We start from the raw sequence: 27,801 nt of genomic DNA, 5'->3' as shown, positions 1-27,801 counted from the left end.
CTAATCATCATTAATAAGTGAACAATATTAGGTTGTTGTCATTGATTATAATTCATGTTATTTCATTTTAAGATAAATTTTCTTTATTTTATTTATTTATTTTATTTTTTTTTTTTTTGTAATCCTAGTATAAAAATTTGGGATGTGCAAACATGGAGCTCTGTTGCTACCTACAGACCAGGTATGTTTTTTTTTTTTTTTTTTAATTTTCATTTTCAAATTGCATGAGAATTTTTACAAAGCATATTATTTTAAGAAATATATTAAAGAGGGTATTTGATGATATATGTGGGAGTAGTACCCTCCCCCGTAATTACCTATCTTTTCTTTTCTGCTTTCGACCTGAAAATGCATTTCCCCTTTAAAATAAGCAAGCAATACAACCCTTTTTCTTTCTGTCATATTCATCTTAATTTCCAGAATATGTTACTTTTGTTTTATTCTCACCTGAGAATATCCATTCAAAATTACTATGCATGTATCAGTCTTTGTCTACATTGGTATGTTTAAAAACCTTTTACTTATTTAATGGCAGTAATAAACTTATGACTATATGTAATAGCATCATCTCTGTCTGCTATAGCATCTCTCTCCTTCCTCCCTGTCCCACCTCCAGCCAGTGCTCACAGCCACATTATGTATAGTGTGCACCAGACTCAAATAAATACTACTGTAGGCTGTTAAAGGGAGTAGACATGTTTTAAGTGGCTTTGATGTGATAACTGAAGGGGATTAACATCAGGTGTCTGGTAGATTTGATATAGATGTTATAACATACGATCACTCATCGGTGAAGACAGGATATTAGAGCTGGAAAAGGAATTAGAAAATGTGAATTGGAATATCATCGGTTTGGCTGAAACAAGAAGAAGAAATGACTCACTTATAAGTTTATCAAGTGGAAATCTGCTGTACACCAATGGAAACAGTGAAAGGAGTGAAGGTGGAGTTGGGTTTCTGGTCCATAAAGATTTTAAAAACAAAATTTTGGAATTCAAAAGTACATCACCAAGGGTGTCAAGACTAATACTCAAGATTTCTAAGAGGTACAAGCTAAAGATTATAATGATTTATGCACCAACATCGAGCCATGATGATGAAGAGGTTGAAGAAATGTACACTGAAATTGAGAGTCTTCTAGATGAGCAGAAAACCCACTACACTATTATTATGGGGGACTTCAATGCTAAGGTTGGAAAAAGGCAAAACAGCGCAGAAAGAGGAACTATAGGAAATTTTGGAATTGGTGAAAGAAATAAAAGAGGTGAAAGACTTGTGGAATTTGTAGAATCTCAAGGAATGTCAGTAATGAACACTTTTTTCAAGAAAAGGGTGAACAGAAAGTGGACATGGAAGAGTCCAAATGGATTAACAACTAATGAAATTGACTTCATCCTCACTAACAGAAGATATTGTGAGTGATGTTACCGTCCTGAATAAGGTAAATGTTGGAAGTGATCACAGAATGGTAAGATGTACACTTGATATAGATGTAGGAAAGGAAAGGAAAAAACTGACTTGAGTAAATAATACAAAGGTCTTTGAGATAACAGAGGAGGAGAAAAAGCAGTATGTACTGGAACTTAAGAACAAGTTTGAGCTTCTGCAGACTGCTCAGGACCAAGATATTGACGAGGAATATTACAACTTTCTGAAAGTGATAAAGCCCAAGAAACCTATAGGTAAACAGAAATCCAAAGAAGAAAAAATTAGACAAGAAACACTTGTCATGATGAACCGAAGACGACAAATGAAGAGCAAGAAAAACACTGACAGGGAGAAAATTGAGTATACTGATTATGCAAAGCCATTAGAAAGAAACTCAGAGAGGACATAAGAAGATTTAACACAAGAAAGGTAGAACAAGCATTAAGGGAAAACAAAGGATTTAAATCAGCAGCTATGAGCAGTAATACAGAAAGACAAATGATACTGAAACTGAAGAATAGCGATGGTGTACTTATAAACAGCAGAGAAGGCATAATTCAAATAGCAGAAGACTACTATAGAGAATTATACAAGGAGTGAGGGAATGATACCAGCAGTGGGGAAGATGGATTGCAAAGTAGCAACACATATGACATACCCGATATTCTTCCTGATGAGGTAGAACATGCATTGAAGAAAATGAAGAATCGGAAAGCCCCGGGGGAAGATGAAGTTACTGTAGAGTTGTTAAAATTGGAGGAAGAGACATAACACAAAAACTGGCAAGGCTCTTCACAAAGTGCATTAGAAAAGGTGTGATGCCTAAGCAGTGGAATAATGCAATCATAGTTTTGCTGCATAAGAAAGGAGATAAATCAGAAATTGGAAATTATAGACCAATTAGCTTGTTATCCCATATCTACAAGTTGTTCACAAGGGTCATTACTAACAGATTAGAAAGAATACTTGATGAGAATCAACCGAAAGAGCAAGCTGGCTTTAGGACAGGATTCTCAACTATGGATCACCTTCACGTAATATCACAGCTAATGGAGAATGCAAATGAATATAAAACACCATTATGCCTGGCATTTGTGGATTATGAAAGGGCATTTGACTCCATACAACATATAGGCGCCTCCGTAGCCAGGTGGGAAGGAGCAGCAGTGCATAGCACACGCTTCTTGATTAGACCGGGGTTCGAGCCCGTCACCACCAAATACGGAGGATGCGGAAAGGTCAGGAAATGACCACCGCATATCCCGGAGCAATATGGCCTTAGTTGCTAATGCTCCTAAAAACCAAATAACAACAATAACCATACAGCATAAGGCAATGTTTGGGGCACTGGAAAGACAAGGCATAGATACTCCATATATTATGATTTTGAAGAAAATATATGAGAGTGCTACATCCTTTATTAGACTAGACAAAGACAGTAGGAAATTTAAAATCGAGAAAGGAGTTCGACAAGGAGACACAATATCTCCGAAGCTGTTTACTGCTGCCCTTGAGGAAGCTTTCAGAAGATTAGACTGGTCGCAGAAAGGAGTCAATGTGAACGGAGAGTACCTAAACCATTTACGATTTGCAGATGACATTGTGGTCATAAGCCACGATCCCAAAGAATTAGAGGAAAATCTTAATCAGTTATGCGCAGTTAGTAAGGATTTTGGACTAAACATGAATATGGCTAAAACAAAAGTAATGATGAACAAGTATGCCACGGAAAGGGAAATAATGATTGAAGGAGCAGTAATTGAAAAGGTGGAGTCATATACTTATCTGGGACAAGTTATTAGCTGTAATGATAAATGGCTGGAAGTCAAGAGAAGAATAAATTTTGGATGGATAGCATTCAGGAAGTATAGTCACATACTGAAGAGCAATATCCCAGTTTGTCTGAAACGGAAAATAATGAATCAATGTATACTCCCCACCATGACTTATGGAAGTGAAACTTGGGCACTCACCAAAAGAATGGAAGAGAAGCTAAGAACTACACAGCGAAGAATGGAACGAATTATATTGGGAATCAGACTGTTAGATAAGAAGAGAAACACATGGATTAGGCAGCAAACTCAAGTAAAGGACATTCTTATCAAAACTAAAGAACTAAAATGGTCTTGGGCAGGACACATAGCTAGAAGACACGATGACAGATGGACTAAGAAAATAACAGAATGGTACCCAAGAGGAGCTAGAAGAAAACCTGGAAGACAAAGGCGGAGATGGATAGATGAAATTCATGAGTTTTTGAGTAGTAAATGGATGGCTAGTGCTCAAAAAAGAAGGAACTGGAAAGTTGCTGGCGAGGCCTTCATCCTGCAGTGGATTGAAAATGGCTGATGATGATGATGTCTGGTAGATAAAATTTTTGTTTAAATTTTATTTCAAGAATTTTGTGGAATTAATTTCTATAATATTTTGATTTTAATCAGTAACTTTTCTAAAGTATTTTTTTGCTAATTTAACGTCTGTAATATATTGTAAATTTAAATTTTGTAATCTTTCTTAAGTTCAAATTTTACCTAAATAATGGTTGTTACAAGATTCGCTTACAATAAAAAGTCTAAGGATGTCATGGCTCAGACGGAAATGCATGTCAACATTTCCAGTGCGAGTCATGAGTTTGATGATTAAAAGACTTTAGAATACATGCCTGTGGCTTGTATTCTAAGGTCAGTCTAGTAGACAAACCATACCAATATCAAATTAGAACTTGGTGCATTGTGGGAATTTCAGTCACTGAAGAAACAAAAAAGCAAAGGTAACTGGGAGCTCATCAGAGACTCAGGTATATCATGACCTGCCAAGTAGTGAACCACCAATTTGGGTTCCAGAAAAGAATAGTCAAATGCATACTGCTGTGGTTAAAGGAGATTGTTTTATTGGAGGACTCTATTCTCAGGGGAATAGATAGCAATTTTTGTAACAAAAATAGATGGACCAGAACCAGAGAGTGTTTGCCGGGAACAACAATTGATGATGTTACCAAAAGATTGTCAGATTTCAAGGGGACTAAAGAGAGCAGTTATTATTTGTGTGGGGACTAATGACATTAAACAAACATGACCTAACCAATTGTTGGATAAATATAGGAACAATGCTAAATAAAATGCCACAAATTAAGTCAGAAGCTGTATGGGTCTGCATTTTTGCCTACACATGATAGGAGGGATCATGTCTGAAAGCCTTGGGTATTAACTCAAGACTTGAGGGAATCTGCACGGCTCTGGGGGAAGTTTTTATCAGTATGACTCACACTTGTAGGAGAAGGCATCTATTTTGTAGATATGGTATTTAAAAAAGTTGGTGCAAGGAATTTTGCCAGTATCATTGAAGGATACCTTAAGGGTTCAGGGAAACTGCTAGTTGGGGGGGGGGGAAGAGAAGCGTAATATAGATCCACATTTATCTGGTGATATGGGTCAAAGTAATGCTTGCAACATCTCAAGCATTCTTGTTTGTTGCTGCCGTAACAGCCAATGTTGGCAAGATGTTTTGAGAAACAATGTTTTGACATTGTTTCAAATACATGGTTAGATAAAGCTAGGGAAACAAACTTAAATAACTTCAAAGGACGTGACATGGTAGTAAACTAAAGAAGAATCCTGAGTCTTAATTGTGTCTACAGTAATGTCAAGAGTGTTGTAAATAAAATGGCTGAAATCAAACTGCTGGTTATGATAGCATTAGCTGTCATAACCAGCATTACAGAAACATGGTGCTACTGGGAAATTGGGATGACAAGTTCTACTATGGTTTGTATAATGTATTTAGGAAAGATCAGGAAAATAAAGGGGTGGTGGGGTTCGTGTTTCTTATCAAAAGCAGCCTGAACACAAAAAGAATGCTAACGCCAAAGCTACTTCTGCCAGCACAGAATCTGTGTAGTGCGAGTTAGTTGGAAGCAAAGATATAATGAGAGTGGGAGTAATCTACAGACCAGAAGATTGCGAAGAGTATGACAAGAGCATCTAGATGCAGATGGAATGGGCAGGCAAACGTGAATGTCTTATTATGGGTGACTTCAATCCACCCCTAATTGTTGGAATAAGTGGGAGAGGAAACTCACCATGACGAACAAAATTTTAAAATAAACTAGATGATTATTATTTGTACCAGCATATTAGAGAAAGTACTAAGGGTGAGAATATTCTTGACTTTATCATTACTCACAAATCAGATAATATCACGGAGCTTAAAGATCAGGAACCTTTGGCAAGTGTCACACAGTTGTTAGTTGGAAGATGAAAAAAGATGTAGTAGTTAAAGGTAAAGGCACCGGTTTTAATTTCAGAAGAGGGGAAACTATGATAGTTTAAAGCACCACATGGCATCTGTTAATTGTGAAAATTGCAGAGGGAGAGCAAATGCATTTGAATTATGAATTACATTTAAAGCAAAAATCACAGAAGCCATGAATGCAGATATACCATTAAAAACATATTGCACAAGAAAGGGTTATATGTATGAGCTGACTGTTTGCCATGAACAATTTATTTATTTTTTTTTTTCTTTTTGTATTTCATCAGTCAGCATTATGGGCCATCCACTTAGACTTTGATCATTGGCAGTAACTTTACCAACTTCATTGCCCTTGACGTGGAAAACTAACTGATGAAGAGTGCTGACATCAACAGTTTTATTCTTATACATGGCTATTAATCTATTACTCTTCAACAATCCAACTCAGTAACTAAACATTGTTTGAAATGCTACTCAAATATTTGAAACAGTGTAACTTTTAAATCGACAGCCCACAGAAATGCTATTTCACAAGTACTAAAAACTATTGGTTATGAAAAAAACCTAGTTGGAACTTGCCATGCCACCTGCCGAGGTTATGAACTAAGAGGCATTACATTTTAGCCTGCTCTCATAGTCTTCTCAGAGTTTTGTTATTAAATGTCCTCTGTGAAGCTCTAATATAAATCCCTTCAGCTTTTGAATATATTAAAATCGCAATTAGAAGAGAGAGAGGTTTTCAGTATTTGAACCCTATGGGTATTTCCCTACCCAAACTTAAATAAATTTCCATTTTATTTTTGATATAGCCAAGGCTAGAAGATTTTACATGTTTGTTGTGACTGTAAGCATACAGAATTAAAGAGAATAATAGCAAAGCTCAACTGACGGTACTCACCTCAAATAATCTGCTTGATTGTACGGTGTTTAAGAAAAAGTTATGGAAATTCGATTAAGTTGCACAGAAATGAAATTTAAAAATAAATGGAGTATGGATTATTAAAAACCTGTAATTAAATTTTTCCCAAAGGAAAAAGTGCACCACCTCATCCCCTGGTTATCCTATATAAATTGTTGAAACTATGAAGAACTAATAAATGATTCATACTTTCAACAATTTATGTAGGGTTGTTGTTGTTGGTATTTGGTTTTTAGGAGCATTAGCAACTAAGGCCATATTGCTCCAGGAATATGCGGTGATCATTCCCTGACCTTTCCGCATCCTCCATATTTGGTGGTGACGGGCTCGAACCCCAGAGAACCCCTTCTAATCAAGAAGCATGTGCTACGCACTGCTGCTCCTTCTCACCTGGCTACGGAGGGCGCCTGTTTTATGTAGGACAACCAGGAGATGAGGTGGTGCACTTCTTCCTTTGGGAAAATTTTAATTACAGGTTTTTAATAATCCCTACTCCATTTATTTTTAAATTCCATTTCTATGCAACTTAATTGAATTTCCATAACTTTGCCTTAAACACCGTATAACTAAGTGGATTATTTGAGGTGAGTACCATCAATTAAGCTTTGCTATTATTGTCTTTGTCAAATTTTAAAATAACAGTAAATTAAGGAGCTCTATTAATTAACTGTCTCATACAGAATTATTAAAAGCAGCTAGGTTTTCAACTGGTTCGCAGTGGTCTGTGTATTTTAAAATAAACCATCAAACTATCAACTTCAGCTTAGCTTAGGATTGATAAGTCTTCTCGGGTTCAGGGTTTGACTTTTTTTATTTATTTTTTTTATATCACATCAGTGGGCAGGTAGGCATTGAGATTGTTGAAAATGAAAATGGCCAAACTGGCCAGTTGAAATGATTTTGTTATTAGTGATGGCTGGTGAGTGACTCAAGTCACTGAGCTTTGCACTAATATCAACAGCCAGGGCTACAAATACAATTTGGTAAGAATTTGATTTTATTGTGGCATGTCTTGTTCAAATAGGAAATCATAGCGTATTCAGTACTGTTGAGATAGAACTGACACAAAATCTATTTGGTGAAAATAAAATGATTTGTCTCAGGCTTTTCAAATTAGCCCAAAGCAACTGCAATTTCAGTTCCGAGTGACAGAATTTTCTCGAACTAAACACCAAGAAGTAGAGCAGGTTGATAAGTTACATGGTGTCTAAAATCATGTTTTTAAGTAAAATATATTAAAAAATGTTTTTAAAATTTTTATGGTACTTTTATGTTTTGCCTTATTTAGTCTCTCATAATCTTTTTGCCATCTAAGTTTTATATTTTTATGACATCTTCCTAATTTAATATTTAATTTTATTAGGTTTTTTTTTTTTTTTTTGTATTGTATGAATAATAAAAGAAATGAAAAAAATAAATGTGCAATAAAATTTATAAGCTGACAGAATGATCATGTTTCTTGATTCATATCTAAAAAAAAAATTATATAAAATATGCAGTCATTACGTGGAATGTGTAAAGACTTATTAGTGAGGGGGGATGATGGCAAATTATCCACTATTCCCATTTGTAATAATATTATATTTAAACTTTTTTTGGAAGATATTTTCCTATAATGCTATCCCCCCCTCAAGCACAAAGATGAAAAGAACAGTTGCTTTACTCTAAAGAGTTTAGAGGCAGTGTTGGGAACAAGCATTCAACTGAAAGGGATTACTGAATGATCATTCTGTTGTCATCCTAACAGCCAAATACTCCATTTATTTTTAATCGATAGCTTTAACTTAATTTTTTCTCATTACTTGGTGTGTGCTGTGGATCAGTAGTATACCTGATGACCAACACACATACCACAAGCATTTTTTTTTTTTTTACCCCAATTGTTTATTTGTAATGGTTTACTACATGGTTTACTGGAATTCATTCACTTAAAGTTAGTTGGTATTTCCCATGAGAAATAGATAGTGAAACTTTTGGACATTCAGTGACTCAAAACTGTTTCAGTCTTCACTATTGGCAGCTGCTACTTTGCCAAATGACTCATTTTGATTATCACTATTTTGTATTCACTTGAGATAATAAACAAACATCTATTGATAAAATTTAAATTTGTTACAGGCTGTTATTTTATATTGTCACCATCTTTGTATGAGTGAGATATCAAACCCCCCCCCCCATCAAAACCCCATCCATCATATTTCTGGACATGTTGTTAATGAAACTTTTTGAATTTATAGCTCATGGTGATATTGTTTGGGCAGTGTCGTGCAGTACTGTTGAGCCTAAAGTCTTCCTCTCATGTAGTCAGGTATAACTTTTTCTTTTTAGTGTGTGTGTTTGTGTGTGTGTGTGTGTGTGTGTGTGTGCGCGTGCGCACACAAAGACGATAAAGAAACATTTTGAGCATATTTTATGGTTCGTATTTTGCAAAAAAAAAAGCTTTCCAAATCTGGTATACTAGAAAAGAATCTGCCAGTTGAGTTCTTGGGTTGGTAACTTTATGGCATGGAATAATTTGTTAAAAATTCAAGGTAGGATTATATGTATTGCTGTTCTTTGCTGATAGAGAACTCAGTTTCTGAATCTTGTAATTTGTATGTGAATCATTACACTGATATGATAACCATAGTAAAAGTTGTTCAGAGTATTCACTAAATGTTTTGAACAACTTTTAGGTTACCGTGTTTGCAAACAACATTGGTACAACAACTAGGATTCATTTAAAGACGGCAGAAAAAAAAACAACCCAATTTGCTCATTTGTGTGATTATTTCAAGGTTATTTATATAGAGGTTTTGTAGTTTGTACAATATGTACAGATATACATAGTTCAAGATGTGCTTTTATATTTAGACCATGTTTGCTATTAGATATGATATATTAAAAAAAAAAAAAAAAAAGTAAGCCAAGAGATCATGGATGTTCAAAATAAAAATAATGATCATTATTAAGTAAGATTATTTAATGAAGCTTTTTCCACAATTGTATTGCTGTGCAAGAATAACTTGGTATAATTAGACCTAAAATTGGCTGAGTGTACATTTCTATATTTAAATCCCTCCTCAGGCTTCGGTACATACATGTACAAAATAAATTAACACAGGTTGACATAGCAATATTTTTTTTAACTAAGTTAAAGTGAAATATCAAAAGAGTAATTAACAAGACTTCTAATACTATAATGAACTGAAACTGTCTACAGCTGAGGAAATTTTAACTAAACTCCAGATCAGACATACTGGACACCAATGTTCCCAGAACACTCAGTACTTAAAGGCCATAAACTCGAGTACCTCCAAGAAAACAGATTAGCATTAGCAAAGGCACATGATGCAAGAAAGCAAGCTTATATAGCATCAACCAAAAAAAAAAAAAAAAAACCCCTTATTTCACCAATCCACTCGCTCCAAATGTTTGTCAAGTTCTGCCTTGAATCTATTTAAGCTATCAACTTCTACAACCGACAGATGGAAGTTTGTTCCAGCAATCAACCACCCGCTGGCTAAAGGTGAACTTCCGCACATCTATCCTACAACAGTCTTTCCTCAATTTGAATTTATGCCCTCTCAGGTGATTATTCTGAGCAAGAGGAAGAATCCCATCAGCATTGAACATGCTCAAACCATTCAAGGCTTTATACACCTCAATCAGATCACCTCGCAGGTGTCTAGTCTCCAGACACTGTAATTTGCAAACTTAAGCCTTTCTTCATAAGAGCAACCCTTTGTTCCATTCACTAATCTTGTTGCCCTTCTCTGTACTCATTCCAACAGCTCTACTTCCTTCTTAAAATGAGGCCTCCAGACCTGTATACAGTACTCAAAGTGTGGTCTGACCATTGCCTTATACAAGGGGATAATCACCTCCTTATCCCTGCTAGAAAAATTCCTGTATATCATTGACAAGACACCATGAGCTACTCTTGCAGACCGTCTGCATTGCTGAGAAAACTTCATATCTGCCTACACAATTATCCCCAAGTCCTTTTCATTTTCTACCACTGTCAGTGTGGTACCACAGAGTTTATACGTTACTCTAGGATTACTGCTATGTAGTACTTTACATTTGTCAATGTTAAACTTCATTTGCCACCTCTCAGCCCATCTGCTCAACTTTTCTAGATCCTGTTGCAGCAGTGTACTGTCATTAGTGTCATTAACAACCCTGTCAACCTTCGTGTCGTTTGCAAACTTGGACATTAAGCCTGATATACCATCATCAATATCATTTATAAATACAGAAAACAACAATGGACCCAACATTGAATCCCGAGGAACTCCACTAATACCATTAGTGCACAATGAGTAGTGTCCATTGATTACTACTCTCTGTCTTCTCCCACTCAACCATCCCTTTATCCATAGCAGCAATTTGCCTCCAATGCCACGCTGGTCCAGTTTGTGCAGCAGTCTTCCATGTGCAACAGTATCAAAGGCTTTTCTAAGATCCAAATATATGATATCAAAGTTATTCTTTGCATCCAGTTCCTTTGTGACTACATCATAGTATCCAATCAAATTAGTCAGACAAGACTTCCCCTTAACAAACCCATGCTCTGTCCGAGCTATAACTGAAGTCTTGTCTAGATGATCCTGCAATGCTTCTTTAACCAGTGCCTCCATTAATTTCCCTGGAACAGAAGTTAAACTAACGTGTCTGTAATTACCTGTCTCCCTTTAATCCTCCTTTGTGAATTGGGGTCACATTTGCACATCTCCAGTCCATGGGTACCTTCCCAGAGTCCAGGGAAGCTCTCATAATTATGGCTAAGGGTTTCCTTACTTTTCTTTGCCACCTCTTTTAATATAATTGGATAGATTCCATCCACCCCAGGTGCCTTTCTTGTATTTATCTTCAACAATTTCTCCTCCACTTTACTCTCAGTTATTACAAGATTATCTAGCTTACTGTTAGAGTTGAATACACCTCTGACATTCCCCTCCCTGAATAACTCCTCGTGTGTGAATGTCAATGCAAAATATTAATTTAGTTTGTTAGCTACCTGATAGAGGGATCATCAACATTTGAGCCATCGATATCAAGTGGACCAATCTGATTCATCCCTTTCCTTCTAGATTTTACATAGGTAAAGAACTCTTTGTTGTTTTTCTTTGCATCCTTTGCCAAAGATTTCTCGTAATCTGCCTTTGCCTGCCTAATCTCCTTTGTAACTTGGTTACAGACCAGCTTATATCTATCATAGGCTTCTGTGTCACATGTTAATTTATATGTATCCCATGCATTTTTCTTCTCTGTCACGTGTCTAATTAGTTCATCTGACATCCATTTAGGCCTAAATCTTGAACAATATTTCTTTGTTGCTATAAAAAAGCCTAGTAACTTCCAAGATATAATTCTTTGAATGATTCCCATTTTGAATTTGCTGTTGGTAACATCATCAGTTCGTTCCACCGTAGTCACCTTTACGAAAGCAGAAACCCTTCCCTTTACCCTTGATGGTAGTTACCTCTTTAAGTAAATCCCACTTTAGCACACTGTGATCACTGCCACCTAGTGGTTTCTTTATATTCAGATTCTTGATGAATGAAGAATCATTACTGATAATCAGATCAAGAGTATTACTCCCTCTAGTTGCCCCCGAACATGCTGCTGTAGAAAACAGTCATCCAATAAATCCACAGAAGCCTTGCTAGTGTGTGAGTGACCAACCCACAAATTCCAGTCAATATCCGGGAAATTAAAATCCCCCATTATAAGACACTCTAATTTACTGGCCCACTCTATTTCTCTGCACAAATTCTCATTATACTCATCAGATTCATTAGGCCTGTAACACACACCTACTCTCATTTTTCCTTTCCCAGTGCTTATGTCACACCAAACAGACTCAACGTTGCATTGTCCACCAACATCAATTGGAAGCACTTCCTTAGAATTTATGTGCTTCTTAACTAACAGCATAACCCCTCCTCCCTTCCTGTCTATCCTTTCTGTACACATTGTACTTCCTAAATTCCAGTTCTGCACTGCTTATGTCTCTGATATCCCAACAATATCTGCTTTTGATGTCTTGACTAGCACTTCAAGCTCATCGAATTTATTAACTATACTCCTAGCATTGGTGTACATGCAAGTATACATGCACCTGTTTCTATTCTTAGTTACCCTAACACAGCCCATGTATTTATTTGTTCCATTATGATCCCCAGCAGTCCTGGAAATTCCCATTGCCTTGCTTTCCAGGCTGCATTTCAATTGCATTTCAATATAAGTTATTTGTAATTTGTTTTTTGTTTTTTGTTTTTTTTTAGGAGCATTAGCAACTAAGGCCATAATGCTTCGGGAATATGCGGTGGTCATTCCTTTGACCTTTCCGCATCCTCCGTATTTGGTGGTGACGGGCTTGAACCCCGCTCTAATCAAGAAGCATGTGCTATGCACTGCTGCTCCTTCCGACCTGGCTACGGAGTCGCCTTCAATAGAAGTAGTGCAAGAATCACTTTCACCTCTGCCCGTGGCTACTGTTAATCTATTAGTCCGTGTATCTCCCCAAGCTAGCAGTTTTCCGAGTCACCTAACTCTGCCTTGATAGCATCAGCAAATATTCTTGCACCCTTTCTATTTAAGTGTATCCCATCCCTGTAGAGTTAACAAGCACAGACCAGGCTAAGAAAAATTCTACCCCTTGAGCCTTGCACAATCTCTCCAGGGCCAAATTGATCGACAAGGCTCTCATCATATACTCCCTCCTATCGTGTCTGGGCAGAATTGCAGACACTTTCAAATTCAACCCCAACTCACGGCTTTTTTTTTCAGCATTGTCTTGTACTTGTTAAGTAATTCTGCCGGTCTTCTACTCTTAATATCATTAGTGTCAACGTGTACAACAATATCACCCTTTGTGCCCTTAAAGGCACAAAGATGAAAATCATAAAAAAGTTAATCCTAACAATTCAGAGTCAATTCACAAATGTTTACCAACATAAAGGATTCCCAGCCAAGTCCATTCATTGATCAACATAGAGAAATTCATCTCTTGAAATTCAACAGAAACTATCAGTCTCTCAACTCATCTGTTGAGTTATCAAGAAATCGTTTGGCCCATCGCTGATGAGTCAGAAGATTTCTTGGTGGCTCAACAGGCTTCTGTCAGCTGTTACTCCAAAGAATCCTCTTTCCATTAAGAGCACAAAAATGCTTATCCAAAAATTTTTTGGATATGCATTTTTGATTCAAATACAACCAGAAAGCATCTATTATCTTTAGACATGAAAGCCTATATAACCATCCCTATAAATGAGGCAGAAGCATGTATGAAAGAAGCCTTAGATCAACAACTTCACATAGAATTTCCTATATCAATAGATGATATCATGGTTCTCGAAGATCTTTTGGCAGGAGAATCATACCATATTTCCAGTTTAAAAATCAATTTTACCAACAAATATTGGAACTTGGCATGGTGGTCATTGTCTCCACTACCAAACAAACACTCGTGGCAACCTTGAGTCAAAGTTCTAGGAAACATCTCCCTTGAGACCCAAAATTCTGGGGCTGTTATGTTGATGATTACAGCAAGGGCTACCTCTACTTCAATAGTCAACATATTTTTCCCGTCAAATTTTTTTCACTATGGAATTTACTTTCTCGGAAGTTTATAGAAAGCTTATTGACACTCGAATACTGACACTGCCATTACTATGTTTCAAGCAACTCTACAAAAATAGGGATCTGCAGGACCTGCATCTTGGAGAGTCCTGCACATTTCAAAGCATGCTATGCAAGAATACTCATTCATCAGAAATGGCCATCAAAAATAACTATCCAATAAATCAAATATCTTCAGCAAACTATTGATGAAACCACTAAGGGGTTCAACAGCAACAAAAGTAAAAAAAAAAAAAAAATAATAATAAAAATATTAAAAATTGAATGAATATCTTTGTGTGGGAAAAAAGACTGTTTCTTAAAATATTCTTACTTCTCATTATCTAAAGAAACATTCTTAAAAAGCAACATGAATAGTTGTGATTTCTGTGATATGGCTTTTGGTGTTGGTTCATCAACTGGGTGCTGTGTGTTTTGGGAGAGGAAATATGTTATTTTTACTCTACCAGTATGCTTTGAAGGACCCCAAATGTATACTGAATCCTCCTTTGCTTATCACAATCAACAGCCTCTGACAAACATGAAAATTTGAAAAGAATAATTTTACCAAAATGTTCTAACATCATGTATAGAATCAAGGTAACTTTTTTCTTGGATTTGGATATACATTGTACAGTACAATAAGTTACCATATAGAAATGTAGTATTTTTGCTTTTTTTTCTGCTCATTTATGTAGAGCAGGGGTCTCAACTGGGGGGGGGGGATTTTAGGGTTTTAGGGGGAAGAGAGATTGGGACCACAGATTGACAGACTCAAACTGTTGGAATATTGATCTTTCTACAAACTACAATTCTACAGATTGTACATAATCTATGGGACATCACACTTTATTGGATGTCACATTAAAATAAAGATAAATATTTGACTTTTTTGTTTTTTATGTGCAGATTTTGGAGTCTTCTGAGTCAGACAATCTTGGAAAGGAAGAGGGGGATGACATTTTGACATATGGTGAAAAGGGTGAATGGGGAAAGAAAGGTTGAGAACCACTTATGTAATGTGATCACTCAGAATTGGGTAAATTCCAAGATTTTCTGTGGATCAGAACCAATGTTCTAATTTTTAATGGCCTGTGTGCACAAAAATTTCAAGTTGTGCAATTTTTTTGACTTCATTGAGAAATCTGAAAGCAACAGATTAATTTTCAGAAACATTGATAATTGCTTGAAATTTCCATCATTTTGCTGTGGGCCAAGAAAACATGGTATATATCGTTTGCATTAGAGTTTCAATATCATCTATTAACTTGACTCTTTCCACTTTCACAAATGCCCAAATCCTTACAGTATGTGTAAAATAGAAGCATCGCCTGCTACTATTGTTCTGATGCTGCAATATTCCACCAAAATAAGTTTTATGTACAGTAGAATCTTTAGGCCTACATTTGAAGTACAGTGTGAGGCATTTGTTGACAGATATATCTGTGTTTTTATCAACTGTTATTGTATGAAAATCTGCTAAAGCTATTTCCTTAATTTCTTTTAGAATAATGCTGTTGATAAGCTTCAAAATTTCAAATATGTAATTTTTTTTTGCTTTGCCAACTATCAGGAATTTTCACATACTTTGCCATATGTTCATTATGTCTTGAACTGAGAGCAAAGAGTTATTTTAATGGCTAATGGAGCACTTTAATTTGCCACTGGGTTTGAACGTTTTTGTTCTCGTTCAGCTGGACTTTCACACAGCACATGCAGCAGCCCTGTAGCTGGTAGTGAAGGATTTTGGTGTCTAGTTTTTATACATTGTTGACATGGGATTTGCTTGTGAGATGACACTTTTAAAAAGTCTGGGGAAGACTAAGGGCTATCCTTATAAGAAGTATGAGACAGAAATCTGCAAAACTTTAAAGTTCCCAAATGATGTCCCATCTCTTTCCACAGCAAATCTCCTGGAACTTTTGCATCACGGCAGTAAAAACATATAACGTTATTTTTTTAATGGAATATATATCAAATTATAACTCTTAAAAATATGACTTTTTAAAGTATTTAAAGTTCCTGTGATATAAATGTTCAGTAATGCTTTCTGTGCAAACCAGAAAGGGAAATGACTGTTTGTTAAGAAGCATACAGTGTTACCAAGAGACATTACACAAGCCTCAAATTGAGCACTAAAAGTCTTGAATAGCTATAATAATGCACACTGCCTCTCACAGCCAGTCTCATGGTTGTCCATTTTTCAGTGGACAACAATGTTTGTTTTATTATTATATTTTTTGTGCACAGTTAAATTTTCTGTGTGCTGATTTCAAAACCTGTGTGCACATGTACAACTCAGAGGAAACATTGGTCAGAACCAAGGTTGCCAGATTTGTAAATCTGGCAACTGTAACTGTATTTGTAACTGTTTGTAAACCCTCAATTTCACTGCCATCAAATTACCACTATACAATCCCAATAAATATGTTCTGCTACTTATGTAGTGTGTGTGTGTGTGTGTGTGTGTGTGTTTATTTCAGTGTTTCCAATACACATATACACACACAGTTTTTTAAATTTTCAATTATATTATGTGGGGTGCAAATGGTCTTAAAAAATAACCTTCAGTTTAACAGACATTTCGCAGTAACAGAGATCCCATCCCTCTATTGGTCTGTAAAATCAAGGGTTTACTTGTAATGATGAAAACTAGATATAGAACCAAAAATTATGGAAAATTAATTTTTTTCATTGAGCTTATGGTGTGTGTATTAACCTCGAAAGAAGTGGAGGAGGGAAAAATCCATAATTTATTGTTGTGTTCATCTTGTATCCTTAGTGTATGTAGTACTAATGAAGAAAAGGACATTCTTCTCAAAACATATTCTGTCAGTTCCATTTGATGTACAATTACAGGGTCCAGTCACATTATTATGACCACTTACCTAGTATCCAGATTATGCACTTTTCACAGCATGCACCACAGCCAGCTGCCATGGGAGGGACTCGATAAGTCCGCAGAAGATTGCTATGGGTATCTGTGACCATGCAGACTGCGGAGTTCCAGTAGGTTCCTTGCTGGAGGATCCATCCTTCTGATGTGTCGATCGGGGTGGTCCTATAGATTTTCAATTGGGTTAAGATCCGTGAAATTCAGTGGTCAAGGGAGTAGCTTGAAGTCTTCGTCATGCTCCTCAAACCACTCATGGATAATTCTGGCAACGTGGCATGGTGCATTGTCTTGCTGATAGATACCATTGCTCACAGGGAACATGGTCAACATGTACGGGTGTACCTGATCGGCGATGATTGATAGGCAACCATTTGCATTCAGGGTGCCCGCCAGAGGTATCAGCGGACCCAAGCCATGCCATGAAAATATTCCTCAGACCATAATTCCACTCTCACCAGTCTGCCTTCTGTCAACAATTGTGTCCATTCTCGGAGCTTTACTCTTAATAAGCCACCGTTCATTCACTCGGTGGGGCAGAAACTGTGACTCATCGGAGAAGGCCACCCTCGGCCAGGGTCCAGAACTGGTATTGCTGTACAAACTGATGGCGTTGTTTGCGATGAACAGCAGTCAGTCAGCATGGGTGCTGTCACCAAGCATCTGCTTCGGAGCCCAATGTGCAACAGGGTTTGCTGCACTGTCGTTTTGGTGACCTTTCTGGTGGCCCCACGGTTCATTTTGGACAGCCAGTTGAGCAACAGTAGCATGCCGATCGGTCCTGACCAACCGTTTCAGCTGGCGTTCACCTCTGGGATCAATGGCGCATAGGGCTCCACAATTGGCATGTCGGGTCGTCAAAACTGTTGCATTTATCCAGTCTTGATATACTTTCACCACTTCAGCACGTGAGCATTTCAAAAAGTCCACTGTTTCAGAAATTCTGGCATCCCTCGCCCAGTAGCCAATGATCATACCTTTCTCCAGGTCTTATGGGTCGTGTGCTTTGCCCATGACAGAGGCTGTTACTGTGTTCACTGATGCCGAACATCAAGCCTTATATGCTTGTGGTGTGTGAACTTGACACATGTGCTGTATGATTCGCTAGGCATGCGTGATGTCTTGCATTGGGGAGTGGTCATAATATTGTGACTGGATTCTGTATTTATTAATGTTAAACCAACTAATGTACAAGGTATCTTTGAAATTCTGTATACACAATTTGATAATTTTTCCTTGGTGCATACTTTCCAATTCTTGCAGTTTTTCCAGATTCTCTCTCTCTCTCTCTCTCTCTCTCTCTCTCTCATACATTCATGGTTTTATGAAAGTTTACATTTCTTTGGTTTTGAGATACCTACCTACTGAATTTATCAATAATGACTTGTGGCACCAATAGCTCATGTTTAATATAGTTGTATTGCTATGAGAATGAACTCAGAGTTGCCACCAGATGCAGTCTTTTAGAACTAAAGGGATGATTGGAGCACTTTGATTTTTATATAAATTATAGTTTTAAAAAAGTAATCATAATAAATGTATAATGTAATATCTGTATTCACCCTCTTTTCCTTAGTTCACTAATCCCTCCACTTCTTAGACTGTCTGGTGATGACTTTGAGTTCATTTTCATGGCAGTGGAACTTTCTAGAACACAATAAACATACAATCTTAGTAGAGATTAAGGTCACATGTTTTGTAAGTGCTGTGGTTTTGGTCTCATCCTAGATCCTAGTTTTTTTTTTTTTTTTAATGTTTTTGATTAATTCTTATAATTATTTGCTCTGTAGAAAATATTGGAAACATACCACCTAACCCAGGTTTGATTTTTTTTCTTTTATTTTTTTCTCCATGTGTATCAGGTGTCAAATCTCTTTCAAAATAAAATATTCTTCCATTTCATGTGTGAAAAAGTGTTACTTATTTTTCATTTAAATTGTTTGTAGTTGTGGAAAAGTTCATACAAAACAAATAGTAACAAAAATATTGTCAGTAAAGGAAACAGTGGAATTCAGATTATCCACACCTTATAAAACAGTTATAAGGATATTTGATTATTGGGATAATCAAATATGGAATATTGGATCTTTGCTGTGAACATACTTTTAGTGCAAAAAAAAGCAAAAGTAAAGGAAGCTTGCCATTTCTTGATTTAAAGTGAAGAAACATCTTGCATTTTTGCATACATTTTAATGGATATGTTACTTTCACTGAGGCTTCCACTTCCCCACGTTGAAAAGAGTCATGAAATTTCCAATAGCCAATGCATTATATTATTGGATGTCACTGGGAAACAAAAGTTATGAAAGTTTTCTTATTTCGACTCCAAATTTTCTCAGTGCTGTACAATGTGCATTGTGCTGTTTGGTGAATTCCACCTGAAAGATGGATCTACATTAAAAGTTCTGATTTCTAAAAATTTGCAGATATTGCTGACTTGCAGTACTGTCGGTGCTAACAAGGTTCAATGATTATACCATTTGTTCTAGCTCAGTATTGTCTTAGACTCTAAAAGTCTTCAAAATAAAACTCCTTCATTGTTTCATCAGACTTCCTAGACTGTTGTTTTCTTAGCCATTAATTACTAAGATTATTCCTCCTCATTCCAGAAAAAATGTGACCTTTTGATACTCATTGAAACACTTTTTCTTATGGGAAAACTGTTTTCCTGTGAAAATTTTTCTTGTGGGCTACTTTTCAAGGCCTTTAATTTTTGTTATAAGTCAGATTATATTAAATTTATTTTTGTTGAAACAGAACTCCTTGTATCACAGAATGTTAGTTTTATTAGCTCTTTAATCTATATTGGCAGTGCTGTGAACTTCGGTTGCCACTAGAATTGTACACATTTCTTGGGGTCTGAATTCTTGAGAACTCAGCTTTGTAATAATGGATGACATTTATAATCTTGTGTTTGATTATATTTACAAATGACTGACATTTAGGTTAACTATATACTTGTCTTTCAGGATGAGAAAATATTATTATGGGATTTAAGAATACCAAGACCTGCTACTGTAATTGGTAAGCTCAGTTTCTGTCTTGATACTTATTTCACACTGATAAGCTGTAAAATATATTTTGGATATGATTTACAGAAAATTGGTATCAATCCTAAATGTCAAAAGATGCCATTGTCAGATTTTTTTCCCACTTAAAATGTGCAGGTATATATAAAAATTTAATGCATGTAAATAGGATGCAATTTTTACTTTTTTTTTTTTTTTGAAATATTTATAAATACAGCCACTCCCCAGCTTATGTAATACTCGCCTTATGGAAATTCGACTTTATGTAAGTTTTTGCCAGCCGGTGCAAACTTCAAAAATTTGTGGAAACGTATTTTGCATTCTGTAGGAATAAATGAAGGTAACATGAAATTATCGTAATGTGAACCCAATAACACACTTTTTTTTTTTTTGGTAATTCGTTCCAAGACCTTAGAAGTTGAAATTTTTGCTATATAACTAAGCTATTTATCTCTCTAAAAGGTCATTTTTATGATGGAAAATTGCACTACTCTTTCATCATTATAAAATTATAAGAATCAATTTTGAGCGCTTTTGTGATATTTTCCTAAAACACATTTCTGGAGGTCACTAGAATAAAACAATTTGTACTTTCCAGTTTATTGGGCTTTTCTGTTAGCGCAATCTATTATAAATGGGTAGAAACTCAAACTTATTGCATTTGCAATAATACCGATAACTGGAATTGTGTGGGTTTTTAGGTTACGGTATTGTGGTGAAATGAGTTCCCCTTCACTGAAATCTTCAATCATATAAAAAACATAATATTAGTAAAAAAAAAATAATAAGAGGAGTTTACCTCAATATAGTGCATAGAACACTTCCGTATGATACCCTCCAGAAATAGTAAAACAATTTAAAACAATTAAAAATCAAATTAACGCAATTAAAAGAATCTAACGAAAACATTCAAAAACGATTTTTGAATATTTTTGTTAGATTCTTTTAATTGCTTTAATTTGATTTTTAATTGTTTTAAATTGATTTGAATTGTGTTAAATTGATTATTTAATTATTTATATTTTACTCTAATGTACTGGTAAGTTGTCGATTTTTTTCGTTTTTTTCCATTTTAATTTCTGGAGGGTATCATACGGAAGTGTTCTACGCACTATATTGAGGTAAACTCCTCTTATTATTTTTTTACTAATATTATTATCAATGTAGAACATATTGAGTAGTACAGCTTTGATTCATACTATAAAAAACATAAATAAATAAATTTTCAGAAACTCCTCTTCATTCCTATTTACTTATTACAATTTGTGAAGGAAAAGGGACCAACAGAAAGTGCAAGTGCTGGCAATGCTAGGAAACGAAACAAGATTGATTTAGAAATGAAAATCATTAAGAAGTACGAAGCAGGACAAAGTTTGTAATCTTACTGCATGGGAATTAGGTCTTGCTGCTTCAACATTGAATACAATATTGAATATAAAAGAACATGTTAAAGGATCAACGCATTTAAGATCAACAGTGATCACAAAACAGCATTCAGGTACTATATCGAATATGGAACAGCTATTAAGAATATGGATGGAAAATGAGATTCAGAAGCAAGTGCCCCTGAGTCCAATGGTCATTCAAGTAAAAGCAAGAAGTATTTATGAAGATATTAAGGATAAGTACAGCAAACCCCAAGCCAAGCTCATAGCAAGCAATCTGTGGTTTAATAGGTTCGCGCTGGTTTCCAAAACATTAAAGTATGTGTGAAGCCGCCAGTGCCAATTCTGCAGCTGCAGAGATATTTTGTGATGTGTTCGAAAAACCCCCTTCTAAATCTCCACAGCCCTCAACTTCTGCAGCAGCATGCTTATCAGCTGGAGAGTTAATTCTGGCAATGATGCTTGAAAGGTAAAACTGCTGACTTTATGCTTGTCTCCTCTCTCTTTTTGAAATTTTTATAATTTTGTATACTTTTGTAATTTTTCCTGCACACGAGATAAAAAAATTGAATAAATAATTCTATTTACATGTTCGGCGAACGTTTCTTTTTTGCTTCAATCAAATTTGCGAGTGCTGCATAAGCATTTGGGGAAATTCCGACTTACATAGAGTTCCGCAGAACGCTACCCTTAACGTAAGTCGGGGAGTGGCTTTATTTGTTTAGAAAATGTAGAAAACTTGTTTATTTGTAAATGAGTGGCTGTATTTGTTTAGAAAATGTAGCTTTTTTTTATCTTAACGTAGGATGCTTACCTTAGAAACAGAGTCAGTAAAACTAGTTTTAGGACTGACTTCAGTCCTATAACAAAATTATCTTACTGCTATAGAAGTGGATTGTGTAAGATAATTTTGAGTAGTTCAGTAATCAGAATTTTAACATAATATAATAATAGTTGTTTGCTAAAGTTATCCTATAGTAAAAAAAAAAAATGCATACATACATGTTTAAATGCATGTTTAAAAAGCTTGTGGCTTGGGTATGAAGTATTTATTTGAGGAACCTGTAACATTGTCCCCTTTGGAGTTGGTACACTTTTGCCACTGATGCTGCAATGCCTTAACTCCAACTGCAAAGAAAATTTTCTCTTGGGTCTCCAGAATGTATCCATTACATCAGTGATGTCAGTATCAGTGGGAAAATGGATACCACCCAGATATTTTTCCAAGGTGAAAGCCCAATAGTACTAGATCTGTAAATATTGGTGAGGGGTCTATGACAGTGTTTCCCAACTTTTTAATAGTTGCAGAACCCTTAAGCAGCTTTTCAGGTTTCATCTGCACCCCCTTCTCTTTCCCACCAAGTAGTAATAGTGGTAATAGTTCTTCATTATTGTATGAGATGAGAAATGAAAATTTTATCATTTTTAATATAGGTATTTAAATGGTACATAAACAAATGCTCCGATACATAATTCACTAGCAAGTAATTGACATTTTTAAACATAAATAAAATTACATCATTTGTGTACATTTATAAACAGAAATTTGTATTCAAATATTGCAGTAGGCATAGTGTATATTATAATATTGTTTAACATGACAAATGAAATATCTATTGTAGATTAGTATCATGACAGTATCTCGGTGTATATTATTGTACTGTCATAATAATGGCATGTAAAATTTATTATGTAAATTAAGAAAGACTTCCAAAGTAAATATAAAGTTAAATATAAACAATTTGTTAACACAAATATAAACACCCACAAGCAATCTCTTTTCCTAATGGGATATTTGAGCTTGCTGCTTCTTACAAATTTCAGCAATTCTTGGACAAATCGTGGATAGACAAACTCTCAGTTCCTCGTCAACAGAAATAAATTTCTCTTTTTTTTTTTTTTTTTTTTTATATTTGCCAAAGTAATTTTTTTTATATTTGCCAAAAATCAAATTCACATATACATGTATATGTGAATTTGATTTTTCGTTTAGGATGAAAAGTTGCTTGTCTTTACTGGCAAGCACTTTTCATCCTAAATTTGGGTATTCCTTGGAAACCTGAACCCAAAAGTCGTTCAGTGGAACTTCTTTATGCTTCTTGTTTAGGGATCTATCGTTACACATATCAACGAATTCTTCTTCCTCCTGGGTATTGAATTCTGTGACTCTTGAATTTCCAGAAAATAGTGTTCTAAGTTACTTTTTAGCATTTTTAAATAGTCTACTATCAGTCGACATATTTCTGGTGTATTTAACTTGGCTGTAAATGGAACATTTCTAGTTGACTATTGCTAACACCGTTTATCCAGATGTGAATTTTTTCTAATAGAGCAGAAAGTGTATTGCAAAAGGTTAATACATTTTCATTCTGCCCTTGAATAGCAATAATTAACCTTGCTCAAATGTGCAAATATGACTGGAAGATAAGCTAATTTGATGCACCATGTTTACTATGTAATAAATCACAAAGGTACATATGTTTTCATTGGCAAAAACATTGTTAGTCCCTTTCTTAACCTGTAAATGCTCAACTGAACCTCATGCATGATAGCCATCTTACAGATTCCATTGATTTGCATAAGTTTAAAAAAAAATGAGTCTTTACTGGCCTACTTTTAATGTAATTAACCGTTTTAACCACTTCATCAAGAACAGTTTTCAATTATGAACATAGAGTTTTGGCTACAAGAGCTTCATGATAAAGGAAACACTGAATAGGAATTACATTTTTATTATGATGTTTCACTGGGGAAATATCCTCTAGCATGTCATACTGAGAGCACCATTGGTGCAAATTCCAACAGAATTCCCGAGACAAACCCAAATACTTCATATAGAAATCCACTGATTTGAATATATCTTCACCTTTGGTGGATTCTTTGAGCTCTTTGCAGCAAAGGAACTGGTTTATTATTTTATCAACATCTACAAAATGAATAAAAACTAAGAGTTGACATTTTCCACCCCCATCTTTGGACTCTTTCACTGGAAGACTAGATGCAGTAGCTTCCTTTACCCTTTTCCCAATATTCACTTTGAAATTTGCTGACATATTTTGTCTTTTGACACTATTATTAGAAAGGGGAATTTTCTTGATTTCTTTTCAGCATCAGTACCTAGCATGATTTCTGAGCAGGCTGGAAGAATCAATAAATCACCTGTTGTATGGGATTTCATTTGCTTAACAATCAGTTCTGAGACTATGTAACTAGCCCCAATTGATCTTTGAACTTCTTAAACAAATAATGAAGATTGATTTACTCGTTTATCTAATAGTTGTTTAAAATACTCAACACTTTTGCCAACTCTGTGGATGTTTAATATACATATGGAATTTTAATTTACTATGTACGATTGTTTGTTTAGATAATTTCTCACCACAAACAATGCATTCAGGTTGGGAGCGGTTTTCATCACCAAACCAATTTAAACCCAATGCTAGATAATCATCACTGTATAGTCTTAATTTACCTCTAATGATTTTTTAGCCTTAACATGGCTACTGCATGAACTTGTGTTTACTTGTAATTCATCCTCACTCCTGAAGATGATGGAGCACTTTTCACCACGTTCTGCTACACTGTTTGATTTTTTGCTTTTTAATAACATATTTATCCAATTTTACTATGAGTCCTACAAAAGATTAAATTAATTAATATAAGCACCTTTAAATAATAGTTAAAAACACAATAATATACTTTTTAAATAAGTGTACACTTCAAAACATTCATGAAACATAATAAGATGACTAATGCAAGAGAAGTGTACAAGCAAGCTACCACTTCACAGGTAAGAGTAAAACAAAAATCCTTAAACACTAAGCTTTAAGTTTTAGGAAACCATCACTACTGTGTCTTAAGATTTACCACTTGTTTTAAACATGAATTAGAAGAAACAATGTCATAACCATTCTAGAATGGCACTCACCAACTTGGCATGATCAAAGCCAGCCATGTATAGTCTTGTGTGACATATTGGAACAGACTGGAATTCCTTTGCTCACAGAATGTGAGCAAAGGTGTAATGACAATGTAATCCAATGAGCTTAAAGATGAAAATAACTGAGTTAGCATGAAAAGTATGCTTTTTGTTTGCCTCCAATTTCTATAGTCCAAACTAGGAAAGACTATCAGAATTTTAAATGCCATTTTTTCCTTCAAAACTCTAATACTGAAAATGTTAGTTTATTTTCTTACTATTCATGTTTAAATGCAGCAAGAGCAACGGCAAGCAGTAGAATTTTCATGACATGCCCTTTAGAGCAGTGTTTCTCAACCGGTGGAACTTGAGCAGACTGAAAATATTTTGGTATGCAATAAGCTATGGATTTCCTGACAGTTCATTGTTATCTCTAGAGTGGAACAAAGAAAATGTTAGAATTTATAGTATTAAGCATTTGAACACATTGTTGGGACCAATAAACTGAGGTTAATCCAAACATAAAACCTGTTCTAGAAATGTCATTTTTAGTCTTTCCGTGAATGATTCCCACTGGCTCATGTAACCTCCAAACTCAAACAAGCTTGTACAGCAGGGTTGCAACCAAATTTTCTTAGAGGCCTAACCCTTCCCAATCTGTGCATACATAGTACGACACTCATTTTTGGCCATTTTACAGTTTTGTATCATCAGAGAGTATCACAGCAGAGTTGAACTAACATTTAGGGGCACCCTACATAAGACCCAACACATGTCCATATCCATCATTCCCAATTACCCCACTCACTGCCCTCCTATCTAAGGGAAACAGTGAACAAATGCACCTATTTTAGTGCCTTGTCTTTTAACTACCTTCCATTTTTTTTTTTTTTTTTTTTTCCCCCAAGAAAAGTTCAAAATGCTTAAGCATCGCAAGAAATATATATTGCCTATTGTGCTTGTTTCCTCCCAGTTCATTTAGCACTGTAAAAGATCTTAGTGAACATTCTCATTTTTGCCTGGAATGGAAGAAATACAGTCAGTCCTCATATAACACGATAGTTGTGTTCCTAAAAACCCTCGTGCAATGCAAAATTGTGCAATATAAATAACAGACCTTATGAGAAAAATAGGGTTAGATGCTGATCACCCAAGATTGAGCACATACTTGTAACCAAAACACTTATGCAGTTGAAAAATTTAATAATTTAGTCATTTAAATTTAGTTTCCTACCTTAAAAATAAATGAAGACAGCTTGAGGGAAAGGGTTGAAGCAGCAGAATTATGGGGGAAATGGCAGCAGGTTGTCATCATTATCAGAACTGGAAGGTGGGAGGAGATGCAGGTGAGGGCTTTGGATGAAATGTGGTCACACCAGAACTACAGGGCTGTGGCTCATTTTCTGTCTCTTTTTTGGGTGTTTTCATAAAAAAGATACCTAGTTTCTGTTGTTTTGCTACCTTCCTTCTTTCACAAAGCAGCTGCTTATATGGCTCCAAAGCAGATCGAATTGTATGAACTGCTCTTCTGCTTCTTATCTTCTGCATTGTAATTGTTATCTTCTAGCCATTGCATACTTTTCTCAAATGAATTCAAAACTGAAGTAGAAAGCTGTTTTATGGTGGCTTGCAGGCAACCATCTTTGTTGTCTTCCCCATCTTCCATCAACAAGTTGAAGTTTTTCAGTTGAAAGTTCTTTCTACAATTCCTTAAAGCCAACCTGCTTTGCCAGGGCAACACAATGTTGCTCATTTACAGGATCAAAGCCTTTAAAATCACTAATAAAATCTGGTAAAAGAGGCAGCCAAAATACCATGCAAGCATTCTTTATGTTGAATCGCTTACAGAAGTCCATAACTATTGGTGCATTTTCACCCTCTGTTGCTGCTATCAACATCCTAAATGTGCATGTTGTGTAATAGTGCTTAAAAGCAGCAATTACTCCTTGGTCAAGTGGCTGGATAAGAGATGTTGTGTTAGGAGGTAAAAACAGGATTTTGATGTTTGGTGGCAGTTCAGCAAGGGTTGGAGGGTGACTTGGTGCATTGTCCAAAACAATTAAAATCTTGAAATCCAAATTTTTCTTTTTTGCAGTAGCTTTGAAACATCCTCGAACACATCTAGTAGAAAATCAGTGAAGATCCACCCTCTTCTGCTGCTTCTAAAGCAAACACCCAGGGTAGACCTTATGATCGCTTTTAACACTCATGGATTGGCTGCATGATAAAAAACAACATGCTTCAGTTTCAAGTTGCCACTTGCATTTACTCCTAACATAAGTCAAGCTATCCTTAGCAGCCTTGAAGCCTGGAGCTCGTGCTTCCTCTCTTGAGATATATATTCGTGATGGCATTTTTTTTTTCCAATA

The 27,801-nt window shown here is 35.5% G+C and overlaps 2 protein-coding genes across 4 annotated transcripts in view; one reads left to right on the top strand and one right to left on the bottom strand.

The window, feature by feature from the left end:
• Positions 1 to 27,801, top strand: part of LOC150075010 (methylosome protein WDR77-like) — a 136,854-nt gene that overhangs the window by 68,681 nt on the left and 40,372 nt on the right. For all 3 annotated transcript variants that reach the window (XM_090388925.1, XM_090388924.1, XM_090388923.1), the window contains 3 exons: positions 129 to 181; positions 8,836 to 8,906; positions 20,069 to 20,123. In XM_090388925.1, the coding sequence (XP_090245051.1) occupies positions 129 to 181; positions 8,836 to 8,906; positions 20,069 to 20,123 (179 nt within the window). The remainder of the gene's footprint in view (positions 1 to 128; positions 182 to 8,835; positions 8,907 to 20,068; positions 20,124 to 27,801) is intronic.
• Cortactin (cortactin) overlaps positions 23,511 to 27,801 on the bottom strand; it is a 312,424-nt gene continuing 308,133 nt past the window's right edge. The window contains exon 16 of the transcript XR_016547902.1: positions 23,511 to 25,147. The gene's annotated coding sequence lies outside the window, so the exon portion shown is untranslated. The remainder of the gene's footprint in view (positions 25,148 to 27,801) is intronic.

This window comes from Mastigoproctus giganteus, chromosome 14, assembly GCF_048544385.1.
Source record: "Mastigoproctus giganteus isolate SK-2022 chromosome 14, ASM4854438v1, whole genome shotgun sequence".
Taxonomy (NCBI): Eukaryota; Metazoa; Arthropoda; class Arachnida; order Uropygi; family Thelyphonidae; genus Mastigoproctus; species Mastigoproctus giganteus.
The sequence above is the reverse complement of the archived record's forward strand: the minus strand, read 5'-3'. Positions and strand labels throughout refer to the sequence as shown.